The sequence below is a fragment of the Semicossyphus pulcher genome, unplaced genomic scaffold (genome assembly GCF_022749685.1).
Source record: "Semicossyphus pulcher isolate SPU_LCO1_2020_fin unplaced genomic scaffold, fSemPul1.0.p SCAF_9, whole genome shotgun sequence".
In the NCBI taxonomy this organism is placed as follows: domain Eukaryota; kingdom Metazoa; phylum Chordata; class Actinopteri; order Labriformes; family Labridae; genus Semicossyphus; species Semicossyphus pulcher.
The window spans coordinates 19,200,528-19,225,000 of record NW_027211770.1 but is presented as its reverse complement, the minus strand read 5'-3'; the positions used below and the strand labels follow the sequence as shown (position 1 = coordinate 19,225,000).

The 24,473-nt window shown below is 44.4% G+C and overlaps 1 protein-coding gene across 1 annotated transcript in view; it reads left to right on the top strand.

Annotated features, from left to right (window-relative positions):
- LOC138584303 (ephrin-A4) overlaps nt 1-23,237 on the top strand; it is a 35,390-nt gene extending 12,153 nt beyond the window's left edge. The window contains exons 2-5 of the mRNA XM_069656500.1: nt 8,284-8,582; nt 13,589-13,657; nt 20,173-20,199; nt 21,427-23,237. Coding sequence (XP_069512601.1) covers nt 8,284-8,582; nt 13,589-13,657; nt 20,173-20,199; nt 21,427-21,518 — 487 coding nt within the window. The 3' untranslated portion in view covers nt 21,519-23,237. The remainder of the gene's footprint in view (nt 1-8,283; nt 8,583-13,588; nt 13,658-20,172; nt 20,200-21,426) is intronic.
- Nucleotides 23,238-24,473: the final 1,236 nt, after the last annotated feature.

The window sequence follows — 24,473 nt, the reverse complement described above, 5'->3', positions numbered from 1 at the left end:
TAATTCAGGCCAGTTGCCTGTATTAGAGCAGGTTTCCTTGACATGTCTTAACAGTGTGTGTATTTGTGTGTGTGTGTGTGTGTGACTGACTGAGGGACGGCTCCAGCCCTCTGACTGGCCACTTCTCTGCTAACAACCACCAAATAATCAGCCGCAGAGGGAAGGCGAGCGGGACAGCACACCTGGGATAAAATGCTTTATGTTTGCCTATCCAGCACTGACCTTCACATCATAGAGAGGGACGGAAAGCGGAGCGCGAGAATGAGAAGGAAAGAGTGTCTACGGCATCAAAAGTGTGACCCACTTAGTAAATGATGGATTCCCAAAGCCGGGTCTGATTTATTGGCTGGGCGTTGTTTGCTTTGCGAGCGCCCTTTTCACCACAGTGAGGAGTGAGTCTCACTTAATGTGTGTGTGTGTGTTTTAAGTGCTGTGCTCCTTAACCCACTTACACAGGTGGGGTCTTGAAACAGATAAGAGTTCACACAGTAGATGAGGGCGTATACTGCTCGTGTAATTTTAAAAAGCTGTTTAATTCTGTGATGCGTTCATGTCTTGGAAAAAGCACTTTACCGATGTATCATAATTACAAACACCGCTATAAAGACAATTAGCTTCATTTACTGTCTTTAAAAGAAGCATTTTAGTATCAGTTTTTAAAGCAGCTGACTGCTCCAATGTGCTCAGTCGTCTTTGCCCAATATTGCAAAACAAAACAGCACTTTTTGTGGTTTGACGGGGGAATAAAAACCCCATATTCATGACAACACAAAGAACGTAGACGAATAAACACGAGCTGCTCTAAGAGGACCAGATATGGCAGGTTTAAACAAACCCGGAGTCGGTTATTATTCAACAATTAATATGCTTGTCTGATTCTTTGTTTGGTGCATAAACTGTCAGGAAATGGTGCCAAATGTTTGCGAACGAGCTGTTTTTAAAGACGTCACCCTGGGTTCAGTGTGAATAAAAGCCTTAATCCCAAAGACGTTTGAGCTGTAATAAGAGAGACACTGAAATTCTTCACATGCAAGAAGCAGTAACCAGAGAATTACTGTCATTTTTGCCTGGGAAAAAGTGTCTCTCTCTATCGTCTAATTGTTTCAGCTGTAAACCAGCAGGAATATTTGAGACATTTAGAGTGTAAAGCAGGCTGAGTCATCAGCTTTTATTACATTTTTTTCTTAATATAATGTTGTGCAACCAATAGAAGTAATTCCCCCTTGGAGATACACCACTTGTCTCATTGGCACCCATTGGCGTCAACCCAATCCGACCCACCTTTGTGTAAGTGTTGTTTACGTCAAAGTTGACAATAATTTGTCTACACCCTGTATTTAGCGCGACTTATCTGCTCTGCTGTGTGCAAAGCTGAGGGGCCCGAATAACAAAGTTAGTACATAAACATGAGACAAATGATGTTGACACAGCAGATCAGCTCAGCTGCCACTTTGTAGGAATACACTGTGATAGATTTCATAGAAAGTTTGAATCATGGCTTTTTTGTGTCCACCCATCATAGCTGTCACCGTCCCCCCCTCCTCCTCTCTGTCTGTCCTGTCAGCGTCTGAGCAGTGAGGTACTGTCGCTATATTCAGGTCCATGTATACGAGCCTGGCACCTGTACAAATCAGCCCTGTATTTACACTGCAGCTCCATTTAGACTGCAGAAACATGGAGAGCACTCATTACTCTGAGGTTTAGGCTGTCCGACGGAGGGATGCAGGAAAAAAGACGGATTGGTTCAAGGATGGATGGGTGGGGCATTGGCTTGGCTCCAATCCCAGCTCCGGATTGGTTGTTGTCCTGGCAACGGCACGTCTGACCTTATTTACCCCCTCGCACACCCCTCGCCGTACGCGCGCTCCGTTCTCGCCCAGGCACTTCTCTTTTTTCCGAACGCTTTTCCTCGTCGCTTTTCTCTGCTTGAGAGCTGAAACTCTTCTTCTTCTTTTTCCTCGCACTCCTCTTTGAAGCGTGGCAACCTCCATGCATACGAGGTGAGGGTCAAGCCAGGTAACACTTTCAGCTGCTGCCGTGCTGGTGGTCATAGCGAGGCAACATTTCGGCTTGAAATATTTTTGGTCAAACGGCGAAAATATAAACGAGGCATAGACTGCAAGACTGCAACTCTCGTCCATTTATATTGTGGTAATTTCATACCTCCCATGAAAAGTCACTGGAAAGCTTATTTTAGGATCAGACTAGACCACACATGGAGAGCGGTGCCTATGCATGACAGAGCTCTGCCACAATGGGAGATGATGGTTTCTGCAGACCTGCAGCCGTATCAAAATGGTTCCGATGGATTGGTTTCCATACTGATGGGTCCTGAGGGCCTGAATCGGGCAATTTTCCTCAGCTCTTGACGGCCAAAGCTATACATCCTGTTTTGCTGCTGAGTCCCACAGAATGGCCAGAGGAGGACCTTTGCCATAACAGGCAGAAAATAGGGTCTGTCTTAACCTGGGAGTCCTTTAGGGCCTGAAGCAGCAGTAGGCGTCTGCTTGTGTCTGTAAATTGATGTGGGTGTATGAGGTGGCCTGCTGACCCACACAGTTTGAACGCCCCGTGGCTTCTGGTCATTCGACGGCACCTGCAGGGCAAGAGAGGTGCAACCAATCACTTCACTAATCTGGGTTACACACATACCCCCACGGTGATTGTCGCCCACGCTTATGCACCAAGTTCGTATCCATACATATCATCTTTGTGATGTGTGGGTGCACTTGTGCTCGTATCATCCTACCCTTACGAGGACAAGGGCTTTGGGTTTCTCAGACGATAGCAAAGGGCATCCCCAAGGAAACTGTTCAGCAAGGTGGTAAGCCACTCAGATTCTCATGCATATTAACACAATGTGCGCTCTCAGAACTTGCACGTAAAAAAAACCACAGACTTAAGTGGAAGGAGACGGAAAAGGGCGGAAAAAGAAAGAGGAAAGTTCACATTCCATCAGCATATGGAGATTAGGAGTCGTAGAAAAGAAAGCAAAAGATCTGGTGTAGAGAAGAGATACACTTCCTGCTGACCTTGACTGAAGCACACACACGCACACACACACACTCTTACACTGGCATACCAAACAGGAAAGAGTAGATAAGAGCAACAGCTTGTTCCTCTTAAGTCCCTCTTTCCTCTCAGTGAGGAGCAGTTGATCACCGTCTTTGGCCACAGTTTGATGACACTAGCGATCCAAAGAGGCGGCGTCTGCAGGGTCTTGAGGGTGGATGGGGGGTAAAGGGATTTTTCGGCCAGCTGGGCAGGCGGGATGGGGAAGTTGAAGGAGGGGGGGGTGGTACAGATGGTCAGAGGTGGGGGGTGAAGTCCTTGTTTGTGCGCGTTGAGGGGAGTAAGCACCAGGTTAGACACAACATTGGAGTTAAGGCTTTGGACACAGCATGGCTCTGTGTGGGCGTGGAGGGGGGGGCACAGCTAAGAGAGGGGATATGGTGGGGAGGGTTGTCCTGATTCTGCAGCGCTTTGTATTCTCAAAGGGAAGATTGAGTTGGGGAGAGGAAATGGGGAACAAAAAAAGGTTTCAGCCATGTAAATTCTTGAGGTATCAGGTAGATGAAGTCCCTCCTTTCCCCCCTCATTCTCCGTATGATGGTTGTAGCAACCGTTGTAGGATTCCTTTTATTTCCTCCTGTGAAGATAGGGTAGCCTGTGGAGCAAGAGATCGCTGAAGATCAGGAGAACTTAAGGAAATGTTCTCCCTCTTTTGTTCTCGCTCTGCTCCTGGACTGTTTTTTTGGCTCTTTTAGCCGTAAACCTCTCTCATTCTTTCCTTCAATTATCCCCAACAGTACAGTTCTGTTTTCCCTTGAAAAACTCTCACAGTTGGTTTTGGAGGCATTTCATCTTCACCTGCCAAACATCATTTGTGGGAAATTCCTTTTTTTTGTTTTTCTTCAGTTCCTCTCTTGTCAGACTTGTGTTGAAATGGTTGGACTAAATCTTTGGGATTTGGGTTCAGGATGTCACCAGAAAGTGGCTTACCAGAACTCATTAGCATGTCTCCACAAAGTCGGTGGGCTGGTAGGTTGGGTGACTTAACAAGCTGTGAAACCCAAAGCCCTTGTCCTCGTACGGGTAGATTGAGCAATTTTTCGGAGGGGGCTTGAGCCAACTTTTGGGGGGCTTACAGTGTAGCCAGCGGTTGTTCCTCTTACATGTACTGTTCATTGTTTACAGCCCGAGTTGAGAGGCCATGTCAACAAACGGATTGTTGGCCGCACATGTCTTACGTTAGCTGATTGGGTTTGAAATTGAAGTACTGCTGATTTGTTCCACTTCTCTTGCTGTAAACACGGCTTGTTTTCCTGCCTACAGCCAATGCCTGCTGAAACGCAAGAGGCCGATACCCCTCAAGACACCAAAACGCAACGATTCTGAAATTTCAAAGTTAATATAACTCGCTTTAAAGGTTAGCAGCAATGGCTTGACAGTTTGTGTGTGGTCAGCAGTTTTTGTGTCGGAGTTCACCAGAGATGGAGCGCTGGTTTAGCTCAGATTGTAGAGTTGGCGTCCCAGACCTCGACGCACTGAACGCCGCTTTGACTCCCCGTCTGCCGATCATTTGGTGCATGTCATCCCCCACTCTCTCCTCCCCACATTTCCTGTCTCTCTTCAGCTATCCTTTACAATAAGCAGCTCCCCATTTCAATAAAGTTATTTCAGTCCTAAATATGGCCGTTAAAATGTTGGTGCGACTGGGCCATTAAGGTAAACAGCTGGATTAGCCAAACTGTGACACCCAGAATACTAATGCAATAAGTATGTAGGCCTTTGTCAAAGTTGATGTTGCTTTATTCATCAAGATGAATGACTCACCTGTCATCTACTGTGCTCGTCTGCCATTATGCAGTTAACCCGACCCATCAGGTATGCCAAAATAAATCCCTGAAATAACAAACACCATCCCAGAAATCCATCCTACTTTAAAGCCAGGATTCCTTTTCATCACCAGGAGTGTTACTACGGCTCCCACCGCCGAGGCCAAAGCGGTGTCATGCTATGCCCAGCCAAGGCACAGTGACCACAGCGTACTGTGCCCAGTCAGCATAGTGACCAGAGTTAGCCATCCCCCTGCTGTGATTGGCCACAGAAGAACTGAAGCCTTTCTAGTAACCATCAGGCTTCGGCTGAGGGCTGGTTAGCGTACCGTCACAGCATGAAAGTGTTTATTATAACTACAGTATCTACAGTGTACATTTATGAATTCATCGGGGATGCGTAGCACGGTGTAAGCATGATATTAGCATTTTCATTGTAGCCCGTGTTTATGTGCAATACTTGCGTTTAGTGCCCCAGTGTATTCAGTATGCACAGTGTGCAGCCGTGTGCGTGATCGAGTATCTGTTCTGTATTCCTGAAGCCGTGTTGTGGGATTGTTGCTCCTTTAATTATTCTCTCATATTAAAGGATCAAAGGTCTCTGGCACAGTCAACCCCCTGCATTTCATTATAACTACACACACACACACAAACACGCACGTGTGTGTGCGTGCTTCTGCGTGCACACACGTTAACACGGACACACATTGGGAGGACATCGGTTAGTTTCAATTTTATGAATTTTGAATGTGATTTCCTGTAATCATAAAAAGGATAAATGTTGGCCGTTTCAAGTCTCCCATTGAAGAGCGCAGCGTGTTATTTTTGATTCGGCTCCTCGGTGAGATTTTTCTTTATCAGCTGAGAGCTTGCACCAGTCCTCAGAAGGGTGTCGCTGATCACCCTCTGGCATGAGCATGTTTTATTCTCCTGGACTACTTTCATGTCTATGTGCATGTGTGTATCCCTGCACATGTTTTCTGTGTGTGTATATGTGTGTGTGTGTGCCGTCTCCTCTCAGTTCCAGCACGGGACCAATCCTCTCCTCCGCTTCCAGAGGATGCTCCCGCTGATAGGCTGCTCCGACACTCTTCTTCTTTTACACCTACAGCTCTCCAGTCTCCCATGATGCCTCTGTGCTGTCACCTCTCTGGGTGTATGGCGGCTGGCAGGAGGGGAGGATGCTGAGTGTAATTAGGGCGTACCCAAGCCTACCAGGGCCACAGAGAGAGAGAGAGGGAAAAGGGAAGGAAGGAAGGAAAGGAAAGGGAAGAGGAAGGAAAGAGGGCTGACAGTTTGACATCAGTAGAGCACGCCGTCTCTGTAATTGCTGGCGTGCATATGGCGCGGGCCAAGGTTGGAGGCTTGTGGGAGGAAGGGGGCGGGGGGGGGGGGGGTAATGTAGGATAGAGCGGAGTCAGAAATAGGAGGGCGAGCAGGAGGAATGAGGGAGGAAAGGGGTGAGAAGAATGCAGATTGGGGGGTTGGGTGAGGGAGAAACAGGACATGAGAGGGAGCTTGAGGTGACTGACACGTATAGCAGGGGGTGCAGTATGTTGATACAGCATCCGTCTATTATTACAAACACACACACACACACACACACGCATACACACACACACACACACACACACACACACACACACACACACACACACTTCCACAGCTGGTGCACCTAAGTAAACATTTCTGTGCACACCACAGGTAGTGCCAGGGTAACCGGGCTGCTCTCTGTGTGTGCGCACGCGCTCACCCTGGCTTATGTGCTTTCGTGTTCTTTTAACCAGACGATCGAGTGCCTTTGTTCGGCTGTAATTAGCGCACGCAGGTAATAGAGCTATCCGACGTGGCCACACACACACACACACACTCTTACAGAGACATTCACAGAAGGGATATTGATCAGGAGTGTGTGTGTGTGTCCTGAGCCAGGGATCCAGATCGATGGCGTCCTGTCCCGTTGATAGATTGCCAATTCTGCGCGCTAGCTATTGAGCAGGAAGCAGCTTTGGTGAAACCTGCCTCCAGGGTCACACCTGCTTTCCCCCCCCTCTCCCACGACACACACACACACACACACACTTCCCTGGCTTTCTGCTCCATTATCTCACTTAGACACGCACACAATCACACACACATTCAGGTTGAAAGTTAACAGAAAGCGTGGATGTCTAGTTCAGTTTTAACTCTCCTCATTGCTCCATCCATCTTTGCACCATCTCCCTCTGTTGTCATTTTCCGTCACTTCCATCTCCTCCTCTCGTCTCTGTATCCGCCTCCTTAGCTTGAGACTCCTCGCGCTGTCCGTCCGGCACCACCCTCCCCTCCCCTCCCCATGTTCCCCTTCACCGGCTCCCAGCACTCCCTTCCTCCTCTCTCCTCCGCTCTGTCACCCCTCTATAAAGACTCCCACTGATGGACCTGAACCTTCTGCCCGAGCCGCATTCTGCCCCTCATTCTCTCTTTTTTTTCTCCTGCGCTCCACGTGAAGGGGAGACCAATTAAAGTCCGTCTCCTCTCTTTCTTCCACTCCGTTGTTCTCTCATCTCCGTGTGTCTGCACTCAGACTCTCTGGGGTCGCTAATTAAAACGCTTTACTTTCTCTTCTCTTTACTCCACTTCTTTTCTCACCTGTTCACCCAACTTTATCTCTACTTTTGGCATTCATTTTTTTTAGTTCCACCTGTCTGCTCTAACCTCTCTCAATAACCTCCCAGTCTTCCGCTGGGTCCGTCACTCCGTCACTCTCATTCCTTCCCTCCATTTGTCACGAGTTTCTCCCATCATTTAATTCCCTCCCGCTTTGACGTTATGATTCAAAGCCTTATGATTTCTCACTTTGTCCCACATCTTCCTCTTGTCCTCTCTTCCTCCGTATTAGCTCGTACACGGCGAACACTTCATACAGCTGCTGACAGGAAGTCAGAATGCGCAGTCTGGAGGAGCATGCATTATGCAGCTCTTCTGTTCTAATGATGCTGTCTTGTCCGGCGTTGTTGTTATGCCTAAAGCCAGTCAACCTTGACTGAAGACATCGTGCATGCGCATGCACGTCTGCATAAGTTAGCACACGCCTGTGTATCTGTATCGTGCAGTCGCAGAGTGGAAAGCAGAGGGAGTTCATTTCACACTGAAGTCCCTCAGTGCTCTTAATTAGCATATTGTTCATTTTCCTTGCTGGAAATGCTTCTTGTATCATTGTTAAATAAGCTAAAACATCCTTTAAAACCTGCTTTCACTCTAATTGTTTTGTATAATATTGATGAGCTATCCATCTTCTGTAACCATCCACATTCCTCCAGGCGCAAAGGAATTATGGGAAACATGTCATCTGTCTTCTTTCTCTGCCTGGGATTAATCACCTCCTCTCTCTCCCCTTCAGTCATGTATCACTCCGTGTAATCGTTACCTCAAATATTAATGTCCACGTCGTTCTCCCTTCCAGGTTAACAGGAGGAGATCTGTCCGTCCAGGTGAACCTGAACGACTACCTGGACATTTACTGCCCGCACTACCTCAACAAGGGCACCGTGGGGAACGGGCAGCCGGAGACGCTGGCCCTCTACCTGGTGGGAGAGGCGTCCTTCCAGGGCTGTGTGGAGACCAGACGGGCCATCAAGAGGTGGGAGTGCAACACCCCCTACGCTCCGTTCGGACCCGTGCGCTTCTCTGAGAAGATCCAGAGGTTCACGCCGTTCTCGCTGGGGTTTGAGTTCCTGCCAGGGCGACACTACTACTACAGCTGTGAGTGGAGGATGTGTGTGTGTTCTGGTGTCGAGTCATGGAACAAATGATGCCAAGATTCTGAATGTTTATATATTTACCTTTTAATTAGAATAAAATATGTTTTGATGTTCTGGTTTGATCGGAAACTACTTTTGATACTTAGGCTTTAGACATTGAAGAGCTGCAAAATAATTTGATTATTCAATTGCAGAGATTTTCTCTATAGTTATATAGTTTCTATAGTTTATAGTTTATATAAAATATGAAAAAAGATCCATTAAAATGTTCTTTAGATGGTTCAAAGAGGACACCTTCAAACTGAGCCTATTGTCCAACCAGTGAAGGATCTTCCTTTATCACATCCCTCAAAGAAAAGTCTGCAGATCTTTAGAATAAAGAAGCTGGGACTTCGTAATGTCTGAAAGTTTTGCATAAAATAAGGACCTCAAGTCCATGAAAAGAAAGTGACTTAATAAGTGAAAATGAAAGTTCAAGCTTTGAAAAACAATCCAGTTATGTCAGATTGTGTCCTCAGGTGACCCTAAAGTTGAAGTGAAAGACTGAGAGTGTTTTCACACCTGAAGTCCGTTTGTTTGATCCGAATCAAAGACCAGATTGCTACAATGTTGCATGTTGCCTAAAGTCTGGTTCCTGTTCACATGGCAGCTATTACCTGCTTTCTGATTGGTCAGAAGTTCCATGTGGAAAACTCCCTGAAGTAAACAAAGAGAGATAACGGGAAGAGAGAGAATCATGGACATAATGTTTTTCTTATATTTAAAGCTCCTGTGAAGAACTTTCGGTTTGTATTGATTTTGGCGCCCCCTGTGGACAAAGCCGTACCTCTGATCTCTTTGCTGGTTTTGTCCTGTACATGCTTAAGTGGTGGTTTTAAACAAGAAATCTCATCCTGCTTTCTTTAACAGTCATATGTATCACTCACTTAAACATTTGCCCTGCAAAACGTAAACAAAGGCAGCGTGCAGTTAATCACTTCGTCTGACACTTACCCCCCGCCTGCAGTTTCAGGCATTAAAATATAGAAATAATCAATCTTGTCGCTGATGGTCTGGTTTGCTTGTGTAGCTCTTATAGAGTAATCACAATTAATTTCAGTCTGTTTCATAACCAGAGGAAAACTCCACAGGAGCTTTAATCAACAAATTCCACAGTTTGATCAGTGCCATTCAACAGTTTGAACACCTCTGTGTTCTTGTGCGTTTCCACAAGCATGTGTGAAGTTGTTCGGTCAGCCCATATTTCTATTCGGGCCCTCACCTCGTCGCTCCACCACGTCTGTCCTCTACTTATCTTGCTGCCTGGTGTCAACATCCGTTAACAACCCTCAATGCACTGTTTTTTGGTTTGCTTGCTATATGAGGTCCTACTTTAAGTCCGCTTATGATCTCACCTGAATCGAACCGGGCCGTGGTTCGACTGGAGACGGATCCAGTCCCATCTTTTGTGGCGGACCATGGTCCGGTGGTTTGGTCCACACAAGAGTTGGAATGAGTGTCCTCACCTGTCCGAACGAGCGGCCAAAAGCTGTCAAGTGTGAATGCAACCCTAAGATAATCAGAATCATCAGGACATATTGTTGATGATGATTTTAAATTGATTGAACAAAGTCGTTGCAGATGAATCTTCTGGGCGTTCTACTTCAGAGCTAATTATTCTAGCTATACAGTAAACCAAGCGCTTGTTCATTCACAAAACAAACATTTGCAGAGTGAATCTTTTGGTTAGAAATGTATATAAAGTATAGTAAAACAAGCCAAAAACGATGAAATGTAAAACCTTGATGTTTCGGTTCATCATCTTTCGGTGCATACACACCTGTGTTATAGGAAATGTGGTTTCTAGCCAGCTCTCCATTTTAAGGGTGGGAAAGGTTGAGAGCAGCTTTAGCCAATGTATTTTTATGAGCCTTTGAGTGTTGGCAAACTGCAGCTTATAGTATTAAAATGTTCCATAAATTCCAGCTGAATGGCATTAATTTGATGTTTTCTGAAACCTGTAGGCTGTTACACAATTTTACTCGTTTCCCATTACACTCTCCTTGGCTCTTCTCCCCTCACTCATTTATTTCAAACCACTGGAGGGAGAAAAGGGAGGGAGAGGGACAGAAGATGGCTTAGTGGCTGTAAAATCAGTTGACTGTGTTTTTCTTCCCTCACTTTTTACAACTCCTGGTGTCACTCCAGCCAAGAGAGGGAGGACATGAAACAAGGCAGAGAATGAAAGAGTCAAGTGAAAGCATCGTATGGAAGGATGACAACAAAGAGACAGAGGGACCCGCAAAGTGTAGGAGGAAGAAATGGAGATCAATACACAGCGACAAGGAGGGAGAGAAAAAGAGGCAGGCTGAGAGGCAGACGGAGGTAGAGAAGCGTGGAGGAGTGACAGAGAGAGAGAAAGAGCAAAAGATGGACACAGTCTGACAGTACAGGAAGGGAGGGGGGGTGGATGAGCGGAATCTGGTGAAAGAAAAGGGAGAGCAACAAAAGGGACGGATGAGACGGAGGGAAAGAAAGAATCTTTACATAAATTACTGTTGCGGTCCGAGGCACAATGGAGCATTGTGAGGGCATGAGAGAGTGCTTTTACACACACGCTAACACACACATGTATGTATGTACACACACGAACACACACTGGGCTATTGTGGTCGCTCAGGCCGGTTCAGAGAAAAGCAACAATGGGTGCCCCCCTTTTGGTCCAGCCACATCGGGAGCAGAGCGATTGTGTGTGTTGTGTCCACATCAAAGATAAGGCGTAAAGTTGGTCCAAATGTCTGGCTCTGGGGTTTGTGTACTGAACGGGCCGCGGCGCTGCACACTGAATAATGGCATTAGAACACTACAATGGTATTAGAAACACTAATGGCATTAGTTGGCTCAGCTCTTCTCTGCGGCTCCCACAGACTATGACACTGACACACCACTGTCTCTGGGTCTCTGCCCACTGCTTCAACAAGTGTGGATCCTCGCAAACAGGAAACACCTTCACTTCCTCTGACAGTCAGCTGATCCAAACATGGGACCATGGAGGGGATGTTACATTGACCTAAAGAGGTCAATCTGTCAAACAAAATATCTACTACTTGGACAACACAAAAAACATGATGCTACAAGCGAATTATTCACAACAAACCAATTTGACAACCGGTATGGAGTATTTATGTAAAAACAAAGCGATAAAGAAAACTTAACAAGTTGCTCACAACGCAGATAACGTGTCCACCTTACACCTTGCAATAAGTCAAAGGCGAACGCAAGGCGGAAACGCCAATTATAGGGTCAAACTGTTTAAACTAAAAGAACCGTTGAACTTGAAAATAGCAGTTTGATTAAATATGTCTTAAATATCGTATTTTTTAAGAGATGTAAAAATGTAATACATGTAAACATTTTTCAAAAATGTTTTTACGGTGGCCAACAAGGGCCAACGTGCTACAAAGGCCCAAAAGATTTCCATTAGTACAAACGGGCTGCAACATCAGAACGAACCAAATTCAAAAATCCAGAAAAATTGCCGCATTTTAAAAAAATAATAAAAATAATAAAAATAAAAAAATGTGCAAACGCATAAATGATACAAAGTCAAAAACAAACAAATCCAAAAACAAATGCAGCAGCTAAATGCTGAAAAAAAGCAGAAACCCGGGAGAACTTTAAATGTCATCATTTATGCATTTGTGTACGTTCCTGTTGTATTTGCTTTCGCATTGCCTTAATCTCTGAATTTACGGCACGTTTTTTTCTAATGGAAATCCGTTTGGTCCTTCTGGGCCACCCTCTATTTATCGACATTTTTGTCACTTGAGTTTTCAAGTCCCACATCTCACTTGTGTACGTTTCATACTAGACAATCATTGGCTTCCAAACCAGTCATGTCGAAAATCCTGATTGTATTTATTCAACCCAAACTCAGATTAAGGGTGAGCAGAGACAAACGGCCCCTCTTCTCCCGTATGGTATGTGCAACCAGCCGTCTGGTGTCGAATTCTGGAGAAAGTAACAAACTCAATTTGAATGGAGGAGGACGTCAAGTTGAGGTCAGAGCTAAAAAGAAATGCAGTAAGTGAACCTCGAGTGAATATCTGTTCTGTCAAACTGAGAAATAAAGCTCATTAGCTCATCTCACAACATTGCATCGCATGTCCAGGCATGTTCACCAGTTTCCCGTAGAGTGTTAGAGTACTACTTGCAAAATATCTCTATCTGCTACTGTTTGTATTTTGCTCAAATTGCCTCTCAGTTGTTACATTTATTTGCAGCATTTGTTTCTTATCTGACATGTATCACATGTATGATTATTCCTTGTGTTGTTATGTGTCGTCCGTCTGAGATGAGCTCTCTCAGCCACCGTAGATAGCGCCTTATCACCCTGCACACTGTTATTCTGTGCCGTATCTTATCAGCTGAAATTAGAGACACAAAGTGAGACAGACTGCTGGCGATCATACACTCAGCTTGTGCGGAGGGGCCCTGTTGAGTTAGCAGCTGTTTGTGAATAATTCTAACATAAAGCCATTTAACTGCAGTTTCCGGGCAGATTTGTTTTATTAAAGCAATACTACGCTGACAGGTAATACAGCTGATGTTTGCCGGTTTTCCCATGTGAGCCGTGATCAGTATTGATATCGGCGCAGTTCCAGACTTTTATGGCTGCACTCTCCATTGTGTGTTTTATTGTTTTTATTTAGTTGTGCAGATTAGTGTGAAAAATGTGCGTCTCTGTGACACAAGGAGATGATGTCATTTTTTCTACACTCGTATCATGTGTTGCATGAGGCATCGAGGTGATAGAAACAGGAAAACAACGTGTGCTCTTGTCATAAAGATTCTTCTAAAGTACCAACAGAGTTCTGAAAAGTAGATTAGATTAAAGATTTCACTCTGCAGATACAAATTTCTCTTTTTTATGACGCGTTAGCATTTGAACACCAGCTGTTTGTTGGGTTTAACAGATATGAAACATATTTTTTAATCTTTCTCCTTCTGTCTCCTTCTTCTCTCCAGCTCTGCCCACAGATGAAGGCCCTCCTCTGCCATGTATGAAGCTGCGTGTCACCGTGTGCTGCGAGTCTAGTGAGTACACTCGTCTTTTCATCTGTTCTTCCTTTCATGCTTCCCCCTTTTTTCACACCGAGAGACTCCTTTCACTGCCTCTCTCATCTCTACTATCAAGGCTGTGTGGCATGATGTTTAGGCTGCTACTCATCCTCACTACTACCCCCTCTGTTTCCTGCTCTCTTTTTGAACAACTCTTGACGCTCTAATCTCCCACTTTTACCAATGGAACTAAATTTATCTAGTCCCCTTAATTGTTATATTATCTTTAACCTTGTATAATAAGACTTACTTTTTTCAAACAGCTACATTAACTCCACTCTCAACTCCATGTTGGCTCTTAAACCTAATTCACCATGTTAACACGGCGGCCATTTTCCTTACACTACATGCTCAGGGTGGGAAGCTCAAATGCTGTTATAATGTTGTACTGCAGTATTCCAGGTTGTAAGTAACCCCATTGCGAGTCAACAGCTAATGTTAGCATTCAAGCACTTTCTAAATAACATAAAGCTAGCTAACATTGCGTTAACGAGTAAGTGCGTTAATTATTTGTTTAATTATGTTAGCTAGGACTTAGCTAGCTAGCTATAGTTAGCTAGAAGCCTTTCCTATTTACTCTTTGTAAACTGTCATATGGTAATGAAGCTTTCAGCCACTTCCTAGCTAACGGCTGGCTCCTAACATTAGCTGTTGTCTTGCGTAGCTAAGGGGTTATCAAATATGTTGTTTTATCTTGAAATATGACCAAATTTTCACTGGACAGTATAGTGAACATTAGTCAAAAACCCTAAATCCATGCTACGAACAACCTGAAACACAGCAGTATGATATTATAACAATTGGATTGAGGTTTTTTGAAGCACAAGTTCCCTCTAAAATACACCTCTCTTCTCCCAACACCCCTCCCTCCATTCTCTCCTCATTTTTTTAACTTCCTTGTCTCCCTCATTCTCAGGGTACCTGAAATCTGGAAAGGATATCTGGCCATGTTTTATTGTAAAACAACGTATTTGATCACCTCATTAGTTAGTCAACAGTTAATGTTAGCATTCAAGCACTTCCTAGATAACCTAAAGCTAGCTAACATTATGTTAACTGGTAAGTTGGTAACTTATTTGTTTAAAAACGATTATAATGTTAGCTAGGATTTTACTTAGCTAGCTATAGTTAGCTAGAAGCCCTTCCTATTTTATCTTTGGAATCAAATGGTAATAAAGCTTTCAGCCACTTCCTAGCTAACAGCTGGCTGCTAACATTAGCTGTTGTCTTACGGTAGCTAAGGGGTTATCAAATATGTTGTTTTATCTTGAAATATGACCAAATTTTCACTGGAAAGAATAGTGAACATTTGTCAGAAACCCTAAATCCATGCTACTAACAACCTAAAACATAGTATGTAAGACATTATGACAATTGGATTGAGGGGTTTTTTGAAGCACAAGTTCCCTCTAAAGTACACCTCTCTTCTCCCACCACCCCTCCCTCCATTCTCTCCTCTTTTTTTTTAACCTCCTTGTCTCCCTCATTCTCCCACTCTCCATCTCTCTGTCCCACTGTGAAAAATTCCCAGCGTTGATCTAATCCAGAGTGCGCCTGGAGTAATGTTAGTCTTCCAGTCCAGTGAGCTGCCCATTCCGGTTGGGAATGTTGCCCAGTCACTGTGGGAATCCCTGTACAGTTGTTGGAGTGTGTGTGTGTGTGTGTGTGTGTGTGTCTCTGTGTGCATTTCTATGTGTATGACAGGGTTTTTTTGTTTCCGTGCACTTTGTGTTTTTGTGCGCTTATGCATGAGTCTATGGACATTTTCGGAGGGTGCATTTATCCAAGTGTGTGTGACCTCATGTGCGTGTCTGAGACGTCTGTCCCAGTTCCCATCCCAGTGCTATCTGCAGGGGGGCTTGTCGTGCCGTCCCAGGCTGAACGAACACACACTTGTTCCAGGAAAACTGGTGGTGAGGTGTGTGTGTGTGAGACCCATTCACTAAATTCCTACATGTTTTCTAACGAATACCTCCCATCATGGCCGCCTTGATTAAATTTGTGGTGCAGAGAGGAGAGAAAATATTAAAAACCGGAACAAAAAAGGAGCCCCATCCGTCTCGAATGAATTCTTAAATGCCATCACTTTTCCGGTGCGAGACGGGGACTAATTTGCTGCGTTATTACCACAGTGAAGGCTGATGACTTTTTTTATATGTTAATTATCCTGCTGTCATTAATTAGAAATACCGCAGATAGTTGCTCAGCGAGGAAATGCTAATGTAGTCTTGACCTTCTGACAGAATTCCCCGATCAGCCCGTGTAAGCCAGAAATAATCAAAATATGTGAAATCACCTGGATTATCCCAGACTGTAGGCACATGCACACACACTTGACTTTACTGTTAAAGCCCATTACTCCACATTAGAAACACTTCTACCTACAAAAGACGCACATCCTTCCATCTACTGTCTCCTTTTCTCATGTTTTTTCTCTCCTTCTCATCCTGTTCCTTCACCAAAACTAATCCCGACTAAATTTGAGGATCTCCCTGTCCTTGTCTTTCACCCCCCGCCCCCTTCGCTCTTTTTTTCTCTCTCTCTTTCTCTTCTTCTGTCATTCCTGAAGTGGCACTAATCCTCCCCTTCTCTCTGTCTCCTCAGCTCTCTCCTCCCTTCCTCATTTTTTATGATCTTTCGCTACTGGAGCAAAACTAATCTAGGCGCCATCCACGGCAGTACTCTTACACTCCCCCCCCTCCCCACCTCCTCTTGACTCCTCCACCTTCCCTGTGTCTCCTCTATCTCCTTTGTTGCATCTCCATATCTACAATACGGTTAATTCCTCTCTCCCGTGTTCCTCCGCTCTGCTTCATCTCTGTCGTGCGCATGCTGTGCGGCGAGTGCGGCGGGATGAGGGTACACGAGGCCGCAGAGAGAAGCGGGCGGACGAGATGGATGAGAGAGGAGATGAAGGAGAGTTGGAGGGTCTTCCTCGCTCTCTTTCTCTCTTTGGCTGTCCATTAGTGGCGGTTTACCACAGCTGTTGTTGTGTTGTTCCCCGTGGTAACACCTCACATTCTCTTTGGTTCCTTCCTGCTCAGGTTGCCTTTTATCTGACAGGTAGCATGGCAGCAAGGCCAGTGTGCGTGTGTGTGTGTGGCCCTCGGTTATGGCAGCCTCTCTTGTCCTTCAGCTACATCTCCTCTCTTGTCTCAACTTCAAACCGTGCACCTCCTGCCCCAAACTTGCTTTTTTCCCCCAGAAGAAGCCCATGTGATGAAAAAGTAGTTCCATGAGGGGATGCCCTGCTGTACCTCTTTGAATTAATTACCAGCACACACACACACACACATCTCACACTGGTCTGAAGGACAGAGTGGTGACAGTGAGAGTGGTCCGTCAGGTACGCTGTCATTGCTCCAAGGTCAGCCACCACTCACCAGTCCCTCGGTCTCCTCTCCAGTGTGTGAAAATGTGTGTTTATCGCCTTAATTTAACCTGAGAACATAAACACGCCAGGCAGGACAGATTCAGTGACGCAGGAAGCTCCTAATGACATCCTGCGAGTGTGTTTGTGTGTGTTTTCGGCTTGTTTTGCCATCCTTGAAGCACAGGAAAGCGTGTTTTGGTTTCCCAGGTTGTGGTTCCGTTTTTTCCGTAATGATTTGATGTGTATTTGAACGCACCGCTGTGGAGAATCATGCCAGAGACAGAGCTTAGCAGAAAGGTGTTGCATCAGAAAACAAGGCTTTGAATTGGCATCAGCAGACTGGTGTCATGTGAAATCTCGGGCGCCCTGCCTGCAGCCCTCTGTGCATCTTTCACCGTCTCGCTTCGCCTCTCACTCCATACTTACCTTTTCCTTTTTTTCTCTTTTTTTTTTTTCCTGCTGCAACCTCTCCTCAAAAACTCCTCCTGTTGTGTTTATCTCACTCGTTCTCCTTGTCGCTCTGCCTCTCTGCCTTTTCTCTTTTGCAGCCGTCCCACTGTGAGAAACCATTACAGAGCGACTTCCCTCTCTCTCTAATTGATTCCCTTCCTCTCTCCGTCTCTCTTCCCTCCTTTCTGTCGTCCTCCCGCTGTGAGCAGTCCATTGCATTCATTTCAGTTTGCAGAGCTTCACCATTTCCCCCAGTTTCTTTCTTTTTTTCCTGCTATTTTCCCTTTTTTTTTTGTGAAATTTCTTACATCGCTGCTCTCCTTTACCCCCTCCGCCCTCACCCAAATACCTTTGTACCCTCTGAACTCGACACACACAAGGACAAAACTGGAAGGCACACACACACACCGCCTCCCAAAACCTCTCTCGAACTCGACACTGCAAATTTTACTTTAACTGCTTGGGCCAATTTGCATCTTTCGTTCGTTTTTTTGTCACCTTCGCCGTTTTTGTTTCACCTTTCATTGTAGTGCTAACAGTCAGGGCGGGTTAGCGTTAGCTCCTGCTCGTGTAAAATGGCGGCGTGAAGAGTGAAGAGGTGGGATGGTGGAACAGTGTCAGTCTCTGCAGTGGGGCGTTCTGCCGACTGGATACGCACACACACATACACTAACACGCGCACGCACGCACACACACTCACACATTTAGCCATGGTTGTGCGTGTACAGTCACACATGCTGCACGTTTTCTGACTGCAGTGCAGACACACCACTGTTTTTTACAGTCACACCACCATGGGCGCCATTTTGTGGCGGGCGCTCGCCATGACCAAAATTATGACTCTGACACGAACTGGTGTCCTCAGTGTTCCGTTTGTTGCACGAATGATGTGATTAAAGCCGGATCAAAACACACAAATCACACACAGACGGGTAATCACGAGGCATTTCGGCAGAGTGCAGTTTTAGTTTGGAAGCGCGGCTCGGAGTTACACACACGCTCATTATTCCAGTCGGGTTAAGTGTTTATCGTTTACCAAAGTCAGTAAGAAAAGTGAAGCATAATTTTTCAGTTTTCGTAATAAGAAAATTCGTTTTATTACTTTGTTTGCAGCTTCCAAAATTTCCACAATAAAAAACGTACTTATTTAAACACGTTCAAGCGATAAAACAAAAAAAACTCCTTTAAATCTTAAATAAATCATTTAAAAAGTTTTGTAAATTAATTTAAAACACTAAGTTGACAGTGTTATTCACATTTTATGTTTTTTTTCCAAATAAAACGATTTAAACCAAACAGGATGGCTCATTCATGAATATTCATGTGCCATTAAATTGCACTAAAACATGAGCTGTGTGAACAAATGCAACATTTTTTAATAGGAAATATTTCATTAAAAATGAACCCAGCAGGACTTTTTCTCCCGTCTTCTGCAGGTACGGCTTCACTACCTTTTATTCTTTCCTGTTTGCTTTGATTTTCCCCTCAAACAATCACAATTACAGCCTCACACACGCACACACAGCCGCTGAGAGAGAGGCCCGGACCCAGCGTGCTATTTAATGCTTCGTTAACCCCTCGATGGTCGTTAGTTGTACAGATCCTGGGAGTAATTTAGTCTGTCTGTCGCAGCGACATGTTGCAGCTCAGACCTGTAGGTACAAGATGGATCTTACAGGCAAACGCCGTGTTTCCTCACTAAGCCCTCATTTAATAAATCCTTTCTCCCTCTGTGCGACTCCGCAACAGATGAGCTCGGAGTGTCCCATTTCCTCTCCCGTAATCTCAGTCAATCGCTGCGGGATGTGGATAGGTGGTAGTTTTCCCGGAGACATCAATACACACTTTGTCTTCATGTGTGTGTGTGTGTGTGTGTGTTTGGGGTTGTGTCAGAGGTGGCTTCAAGGCCGTAAGTCGATGTAATAACAGCTGCGATTGTGCAGCCTCATCCCTGTTTCCGCTTTTTAGTCTCACCTGAATTTTTTTTTTTATGTCCTGCTCCACGTCTCCTCTCTCCCAGCCTTCCCCATCCCTCCATCCTTCCCTCCATTATTTCCTTTTAGCCCGCCCCCTGCTGAGAAAGTGACGCCCAGACACAAACACCCCCCTATCCCGTCTCTCCCTCTCTCTCTCCCTCCCTTTTCTCTCTCGTCTGACCTTGTTTCAATCTTTTCCAACCTTCTTTTCTTTTTTTTTTCCTCCCACCAAACTTTCTCACTCGGGTCTCCGCCACTCTTCCTTTCATCTTCTGTCCACTTCTTGGTTTCGCTCTGTCGTTTTGAATTTTCCCCTGTGTTTTCCCCCCTTCTTTTTCATTTCCTGTATCCCCTCTGTATAATCTCCATCATTCTTACTCCTCCTAATTTCCATAACACTATCTTTTCCTGTTGCCGTGCTTCTCAAGCTCTTTTTTTATCCGACCTTTAAGAGAATTTGCATAGGGGACATATTTAGGGTTGCACAGCTAGTCAGTCCTCATTTTTCATGGCGTTAGGCTTTGAGTAATGGTAAATACCTCCCCCTGGTCATTTGTCTGTTTCTTGCTTCTTTTGTTCCACAGAGCCGTGGCTTTATGAGAAAGTTAAGCATGCAGAAATGACTAATCAGCAACTTGTTTCTCTGCCTCAACTTTATCTAAGTCTTCTCTCTGCTCTCTCTCCTATTGCAGCGTCGGAGGGTTCAAAACAAATACAAGGTGAGGTGATTTATTCGCAAGCACGCTACGGTTTACATAAATACAACAGCATGTGTAATGTGTTTTTCTGTCTGTCTCAAGTTCAAATGTGGCTGTTTTTCATGTATTATAGCTGTCGATGCATATAAAGTAAGAATTTGGCACATTATCTGTATGAAAACATAAAAAGGACGCCATATCGGGGCGCTGGTTTAGCTCAGAGGTTACAGCAGGCGGCCTTCATACAGAGGCTACAGTCCTCAACGCAGCGGCCGCAGGTTCGACTCCCACCCCCACGCTCTTCTCCCAATATTTCCTGTCTCTCTTCAGCTGTCCTATCAATAAAGGCTAAAATGGACATAAACAGCCAATTTTATAGAGAAAAAAGTGGCAAAATGGCAAAAGGCATTTGGACAATGAAGAAGGGTTGTTATACGAGCAGCATGTACCAAAATGCAGCAGCAAGGAGAAGGAGAAAAGCCCGCACGCTCACTCAACGCCACATAAAGTTTCATAGGCTAATCTTAGCGTCTTCAGGTGATAGTTACCGGAACTATACCTCAGAGCACGTGTCATACTTCTATATGAGTGATAGCTACTGGAGCTGTCACCTGAAGAAGACAATTGCGTTGAAACATTGTGATTAGCGTATGAAACTTTTAGTGCCATTAAGTAAGTGTGCAGGCTTCTCTTCATTTACGAAAACTATTTGGACACCGGGTACACGTCACACCTACATATGTAGAAGACAAAGAGTTGTGGTGCTGGTTTTGCTCAGTTGGTAGAGCAGGTGCCACGTGTACAGAGGCGACACAGTCGCAGGTTCGACTCCTAGTCTGCTGATCATTTGGTGCACGTCATCCCCCACTCTCTACTCCCCATGTTTCCTGTCTCTCTTCAGCTGTCCTATAAATGAAGGCAAAAGCCAAAAAATAATCGTTTAAAAAAAAAACTAAAAAAGACAGACCTATGTTAAACCACCGATGAGCAGACACTTGGCAACAGTGGCCAGAAAAATACATCCTTTTAAAAGGCAGAAACCTCGAGCAGAACCACCCTCATTGGTGGACAACCATCTGCTGCGACTGGCTGGGCGGAGGAGCTGGCAGCTTTATGTTGCAGCTGTAGGATTGTTCGAATTAAAGGCGCTGAGCCCAAACCAAAGAAATCTGGTCCAAAACAGCGACCACACACTTTCAGCCATAGCGTATTTTTTGATTCTCCCTTAAAGTTGCTTTCTCTCCTCAGAAACTTCACCTACAAGAAGTGTCTCCTCACTGAAGACAGCCTCACCTCCTCTCCTCCTCCTCCTCCTCCTCCTCCTCCTGCTGATCACCTGACCTCCTCGACCTCCCTCACCGCCTCTGACCTCGCACCTGTCCTCCGTCGGACGGGGAGACACTACTCAGAGTACACCACGCAATCACCGCTCAGACAGTGAATGACGCAACGAATCTATGCTAAGCTATTGCTAATGACACACATCAGCGTGACCCTGTGGCTGTTTACCAGCGAAATTCCAGGAAGAATCAGGTGTTTGGGCAGAACGGGACCACAGTGACTCAGGGACTGGCATGTCGCATCACAGTGATTCATTACTTGTTATTTTCCTCTCCCAGATGTTGTAGAGCTAGAGCTACTCATATCCCAGTCTGATGCCAGAGGAGCCTGTCAGGACTCATTTTTCTCTCTTTTTCATCCCTTTTTCTTCTTTTTCTACGTATTGTGTTTTTGTCTTTTTGTTTAAAAGTGGCCAAATAAACTCACACGGCTGTTCTGATTGGCTCAGGCCGAAGGTCAATCATTCACTCTTCTGTTCACTGAGGCAGAGACATAAATATCTGACACATCTTTAACACCCTCATTTGCATCTCTTTAAGATAAACGTGCTAAACTTCTGTAACGTAGAACATTTTGGCATTTTGGAAGGACATGTGGAATATTCTGGAAAAGTCAGGCAGGGCTGCTGCGCCCCCTACTGGGATTGAACTGGTTTAACTGGTGTTGGACTGGGCTGGAAACTGGACACTAGATTCTGGTGCTGTGTGGTAGTAACGGGACCTTGGACTGAGTTCGTCCTCTCTGATTGGACCCCCGCTGTTTGTTCTGCCTCGCCTCTTCTCACTCTGCTTCAGACTGAAGCACAGAACAGAGGGGTTTATGGGTAAACGGAGAGCTCGTCTCGCTCCACTGCGGACCACTGAGGAGGCTGAATGTTCCATAAACCAGATGTGTTTATATGCACACAAGCTTTTTTTGTACCTTTTTGTTGTTTTGTTTTTTTATTGATTTTAGGTTTTACTTAGTTAATATATTCTACAAATTAAGAGGAATTAACTACATGATTCAATGTTTTAGTGAGTTTTGTATTTAAGTGCAAACGTCTGATAAAAAGTGATTTTTTACAAACACAAACATCGATCAACATTCCTGATTTTCATGTGTTTTCTGGTTTATTTTCCCTTTGTTCTGCTGCGGTGTAGTTTCACACGTTAAATAATTTGATGGTGGAATTAATTTCATTTTATTGCCAATTAATTATTTTAAAAAATCACTTTAATTACATTTAATAAAAATATAATAAAGAAATGATCAACTCATTTAATTTCCTGATTTTGTAAAATGTAAATCAGAGTTTGTGAATATTTTTCCTTGAAATTAAATGATTATATATTTATAAAATTACATAATCATTCCCCACAATATTTGAGTGACTTCAGATAATTTAACACAATTTATTCTGCCAAAAAAAAAACTACATTGTGAGCACTTAATAATTATGTTCCTGAGAGATGTCGTGCTGTAAATCACACCTGTCATGCTGATGTTTTTTTTATGTTCATTCCTAAAATGTTGATAAAACCAATGTTTATTTGTTAAATAATTTCAGTGATGTAGAATTGTTTCCAATCATGTCTAACTAGTCGTTGATTTCTTTATGTGCGTGTGTCCTGCTTTCACATTTTAGTGAAGAATGTCGCTTCTTCTGTGAAGAGCCTCCTGCAATCTGAGCCTTTTTTACGCGGCGAGACAACGAAATAAATATGATTGCATTTGAACGCATCGAGTCGATCTTCATTTAACTTATCAAGGTATTGATGTTTTTATGTAACCGCAGGTCTCGGTGACGCACACACATGCAGTGTAATACACAGGAGTGTGGAGATAAGGACACTTAAGGGACTTTAAATGACCTTGTGGTGTCAGAGGCAGCTGTAATGTGAGTAACCTGGTGGCATATTGAGTTTTTATCTATCAGATACCCAATAGACCCCTCTGCAGTATAAATAGACCCTGAAGCATTATTGCCAATACATCGACCCTGAGCTAGTAACTGTTTTTATTTTGAATACAGAGCACGAGCAGATGTTTTTATTTTCCATATAGAAGTGTACATCAAAACTAGCTGTAAATGCATTCCCATCTCTGTAGGCTGTAATGTAGAGCCCTCTGAAGCCAGGGAGGCAATTTCCTGCATAATGGGGCTAATGCTGCTATTTCATGGTTTATGATCCTTCCTGATGACATGTTTGTCACTGTGGAGGCATGTTAGGAAGCGCCTTTGATTTTGACCTTCATGTGGAAATATCCAAAGCTTGTGTTCTCATTCTTTTGGCATTGTGAAAGATGAAGTAAGCGCACTGAAATAAGCAGAGAGTGCGGCGGCAAAGTGAGCGTTCAGCTGTTTATTCCAGCTAAAGCATGCACAAACCAAAGCTTTCATGTAACCGTGTGATAACAAGCTTTTTATGTTTGATTCCAGACAGGACATGCCTCAACAAAAACACCAGCAAAATCTTATTTTTTAGACTTTCTTCTTACTTAATGTTGATGTTTTGAGCTGTCTCTGTGTTTCAAAGCTGGAACTGAACGCGCCCTCCAAAATAAACTTCATAATTATGGACGGATGTTGCCATATTATATAAATTTAGAAGATCGTAAAAATCCCACGTCAAAGCGTCCTCTTAGGTTTTCTGGGGCGACTGCGATCATAAACAATTTCTGGGACGACGAATTTAGTTTTTAACTATCTGCTTGCAAAATAAAAGCCTCATTATAAATCCATATTGCAGCTCTCCTTTTCCACCAGCGACGCTGTAATTACACTGAATCATATTTCAACAGCAGGTTCAACTTGGCTCATATCTAATTGGACCTTTGAAGAATATTTAAGGCTCAGATTACCTGTGATGAAATACAAAACTCTGGCTATTAATAGAAGCCAATAAGGAGTATATGGTTGTATTATTACATGAAAAAAGGCAGATTTTAAAGGGCCTCTTCATACGTCAACA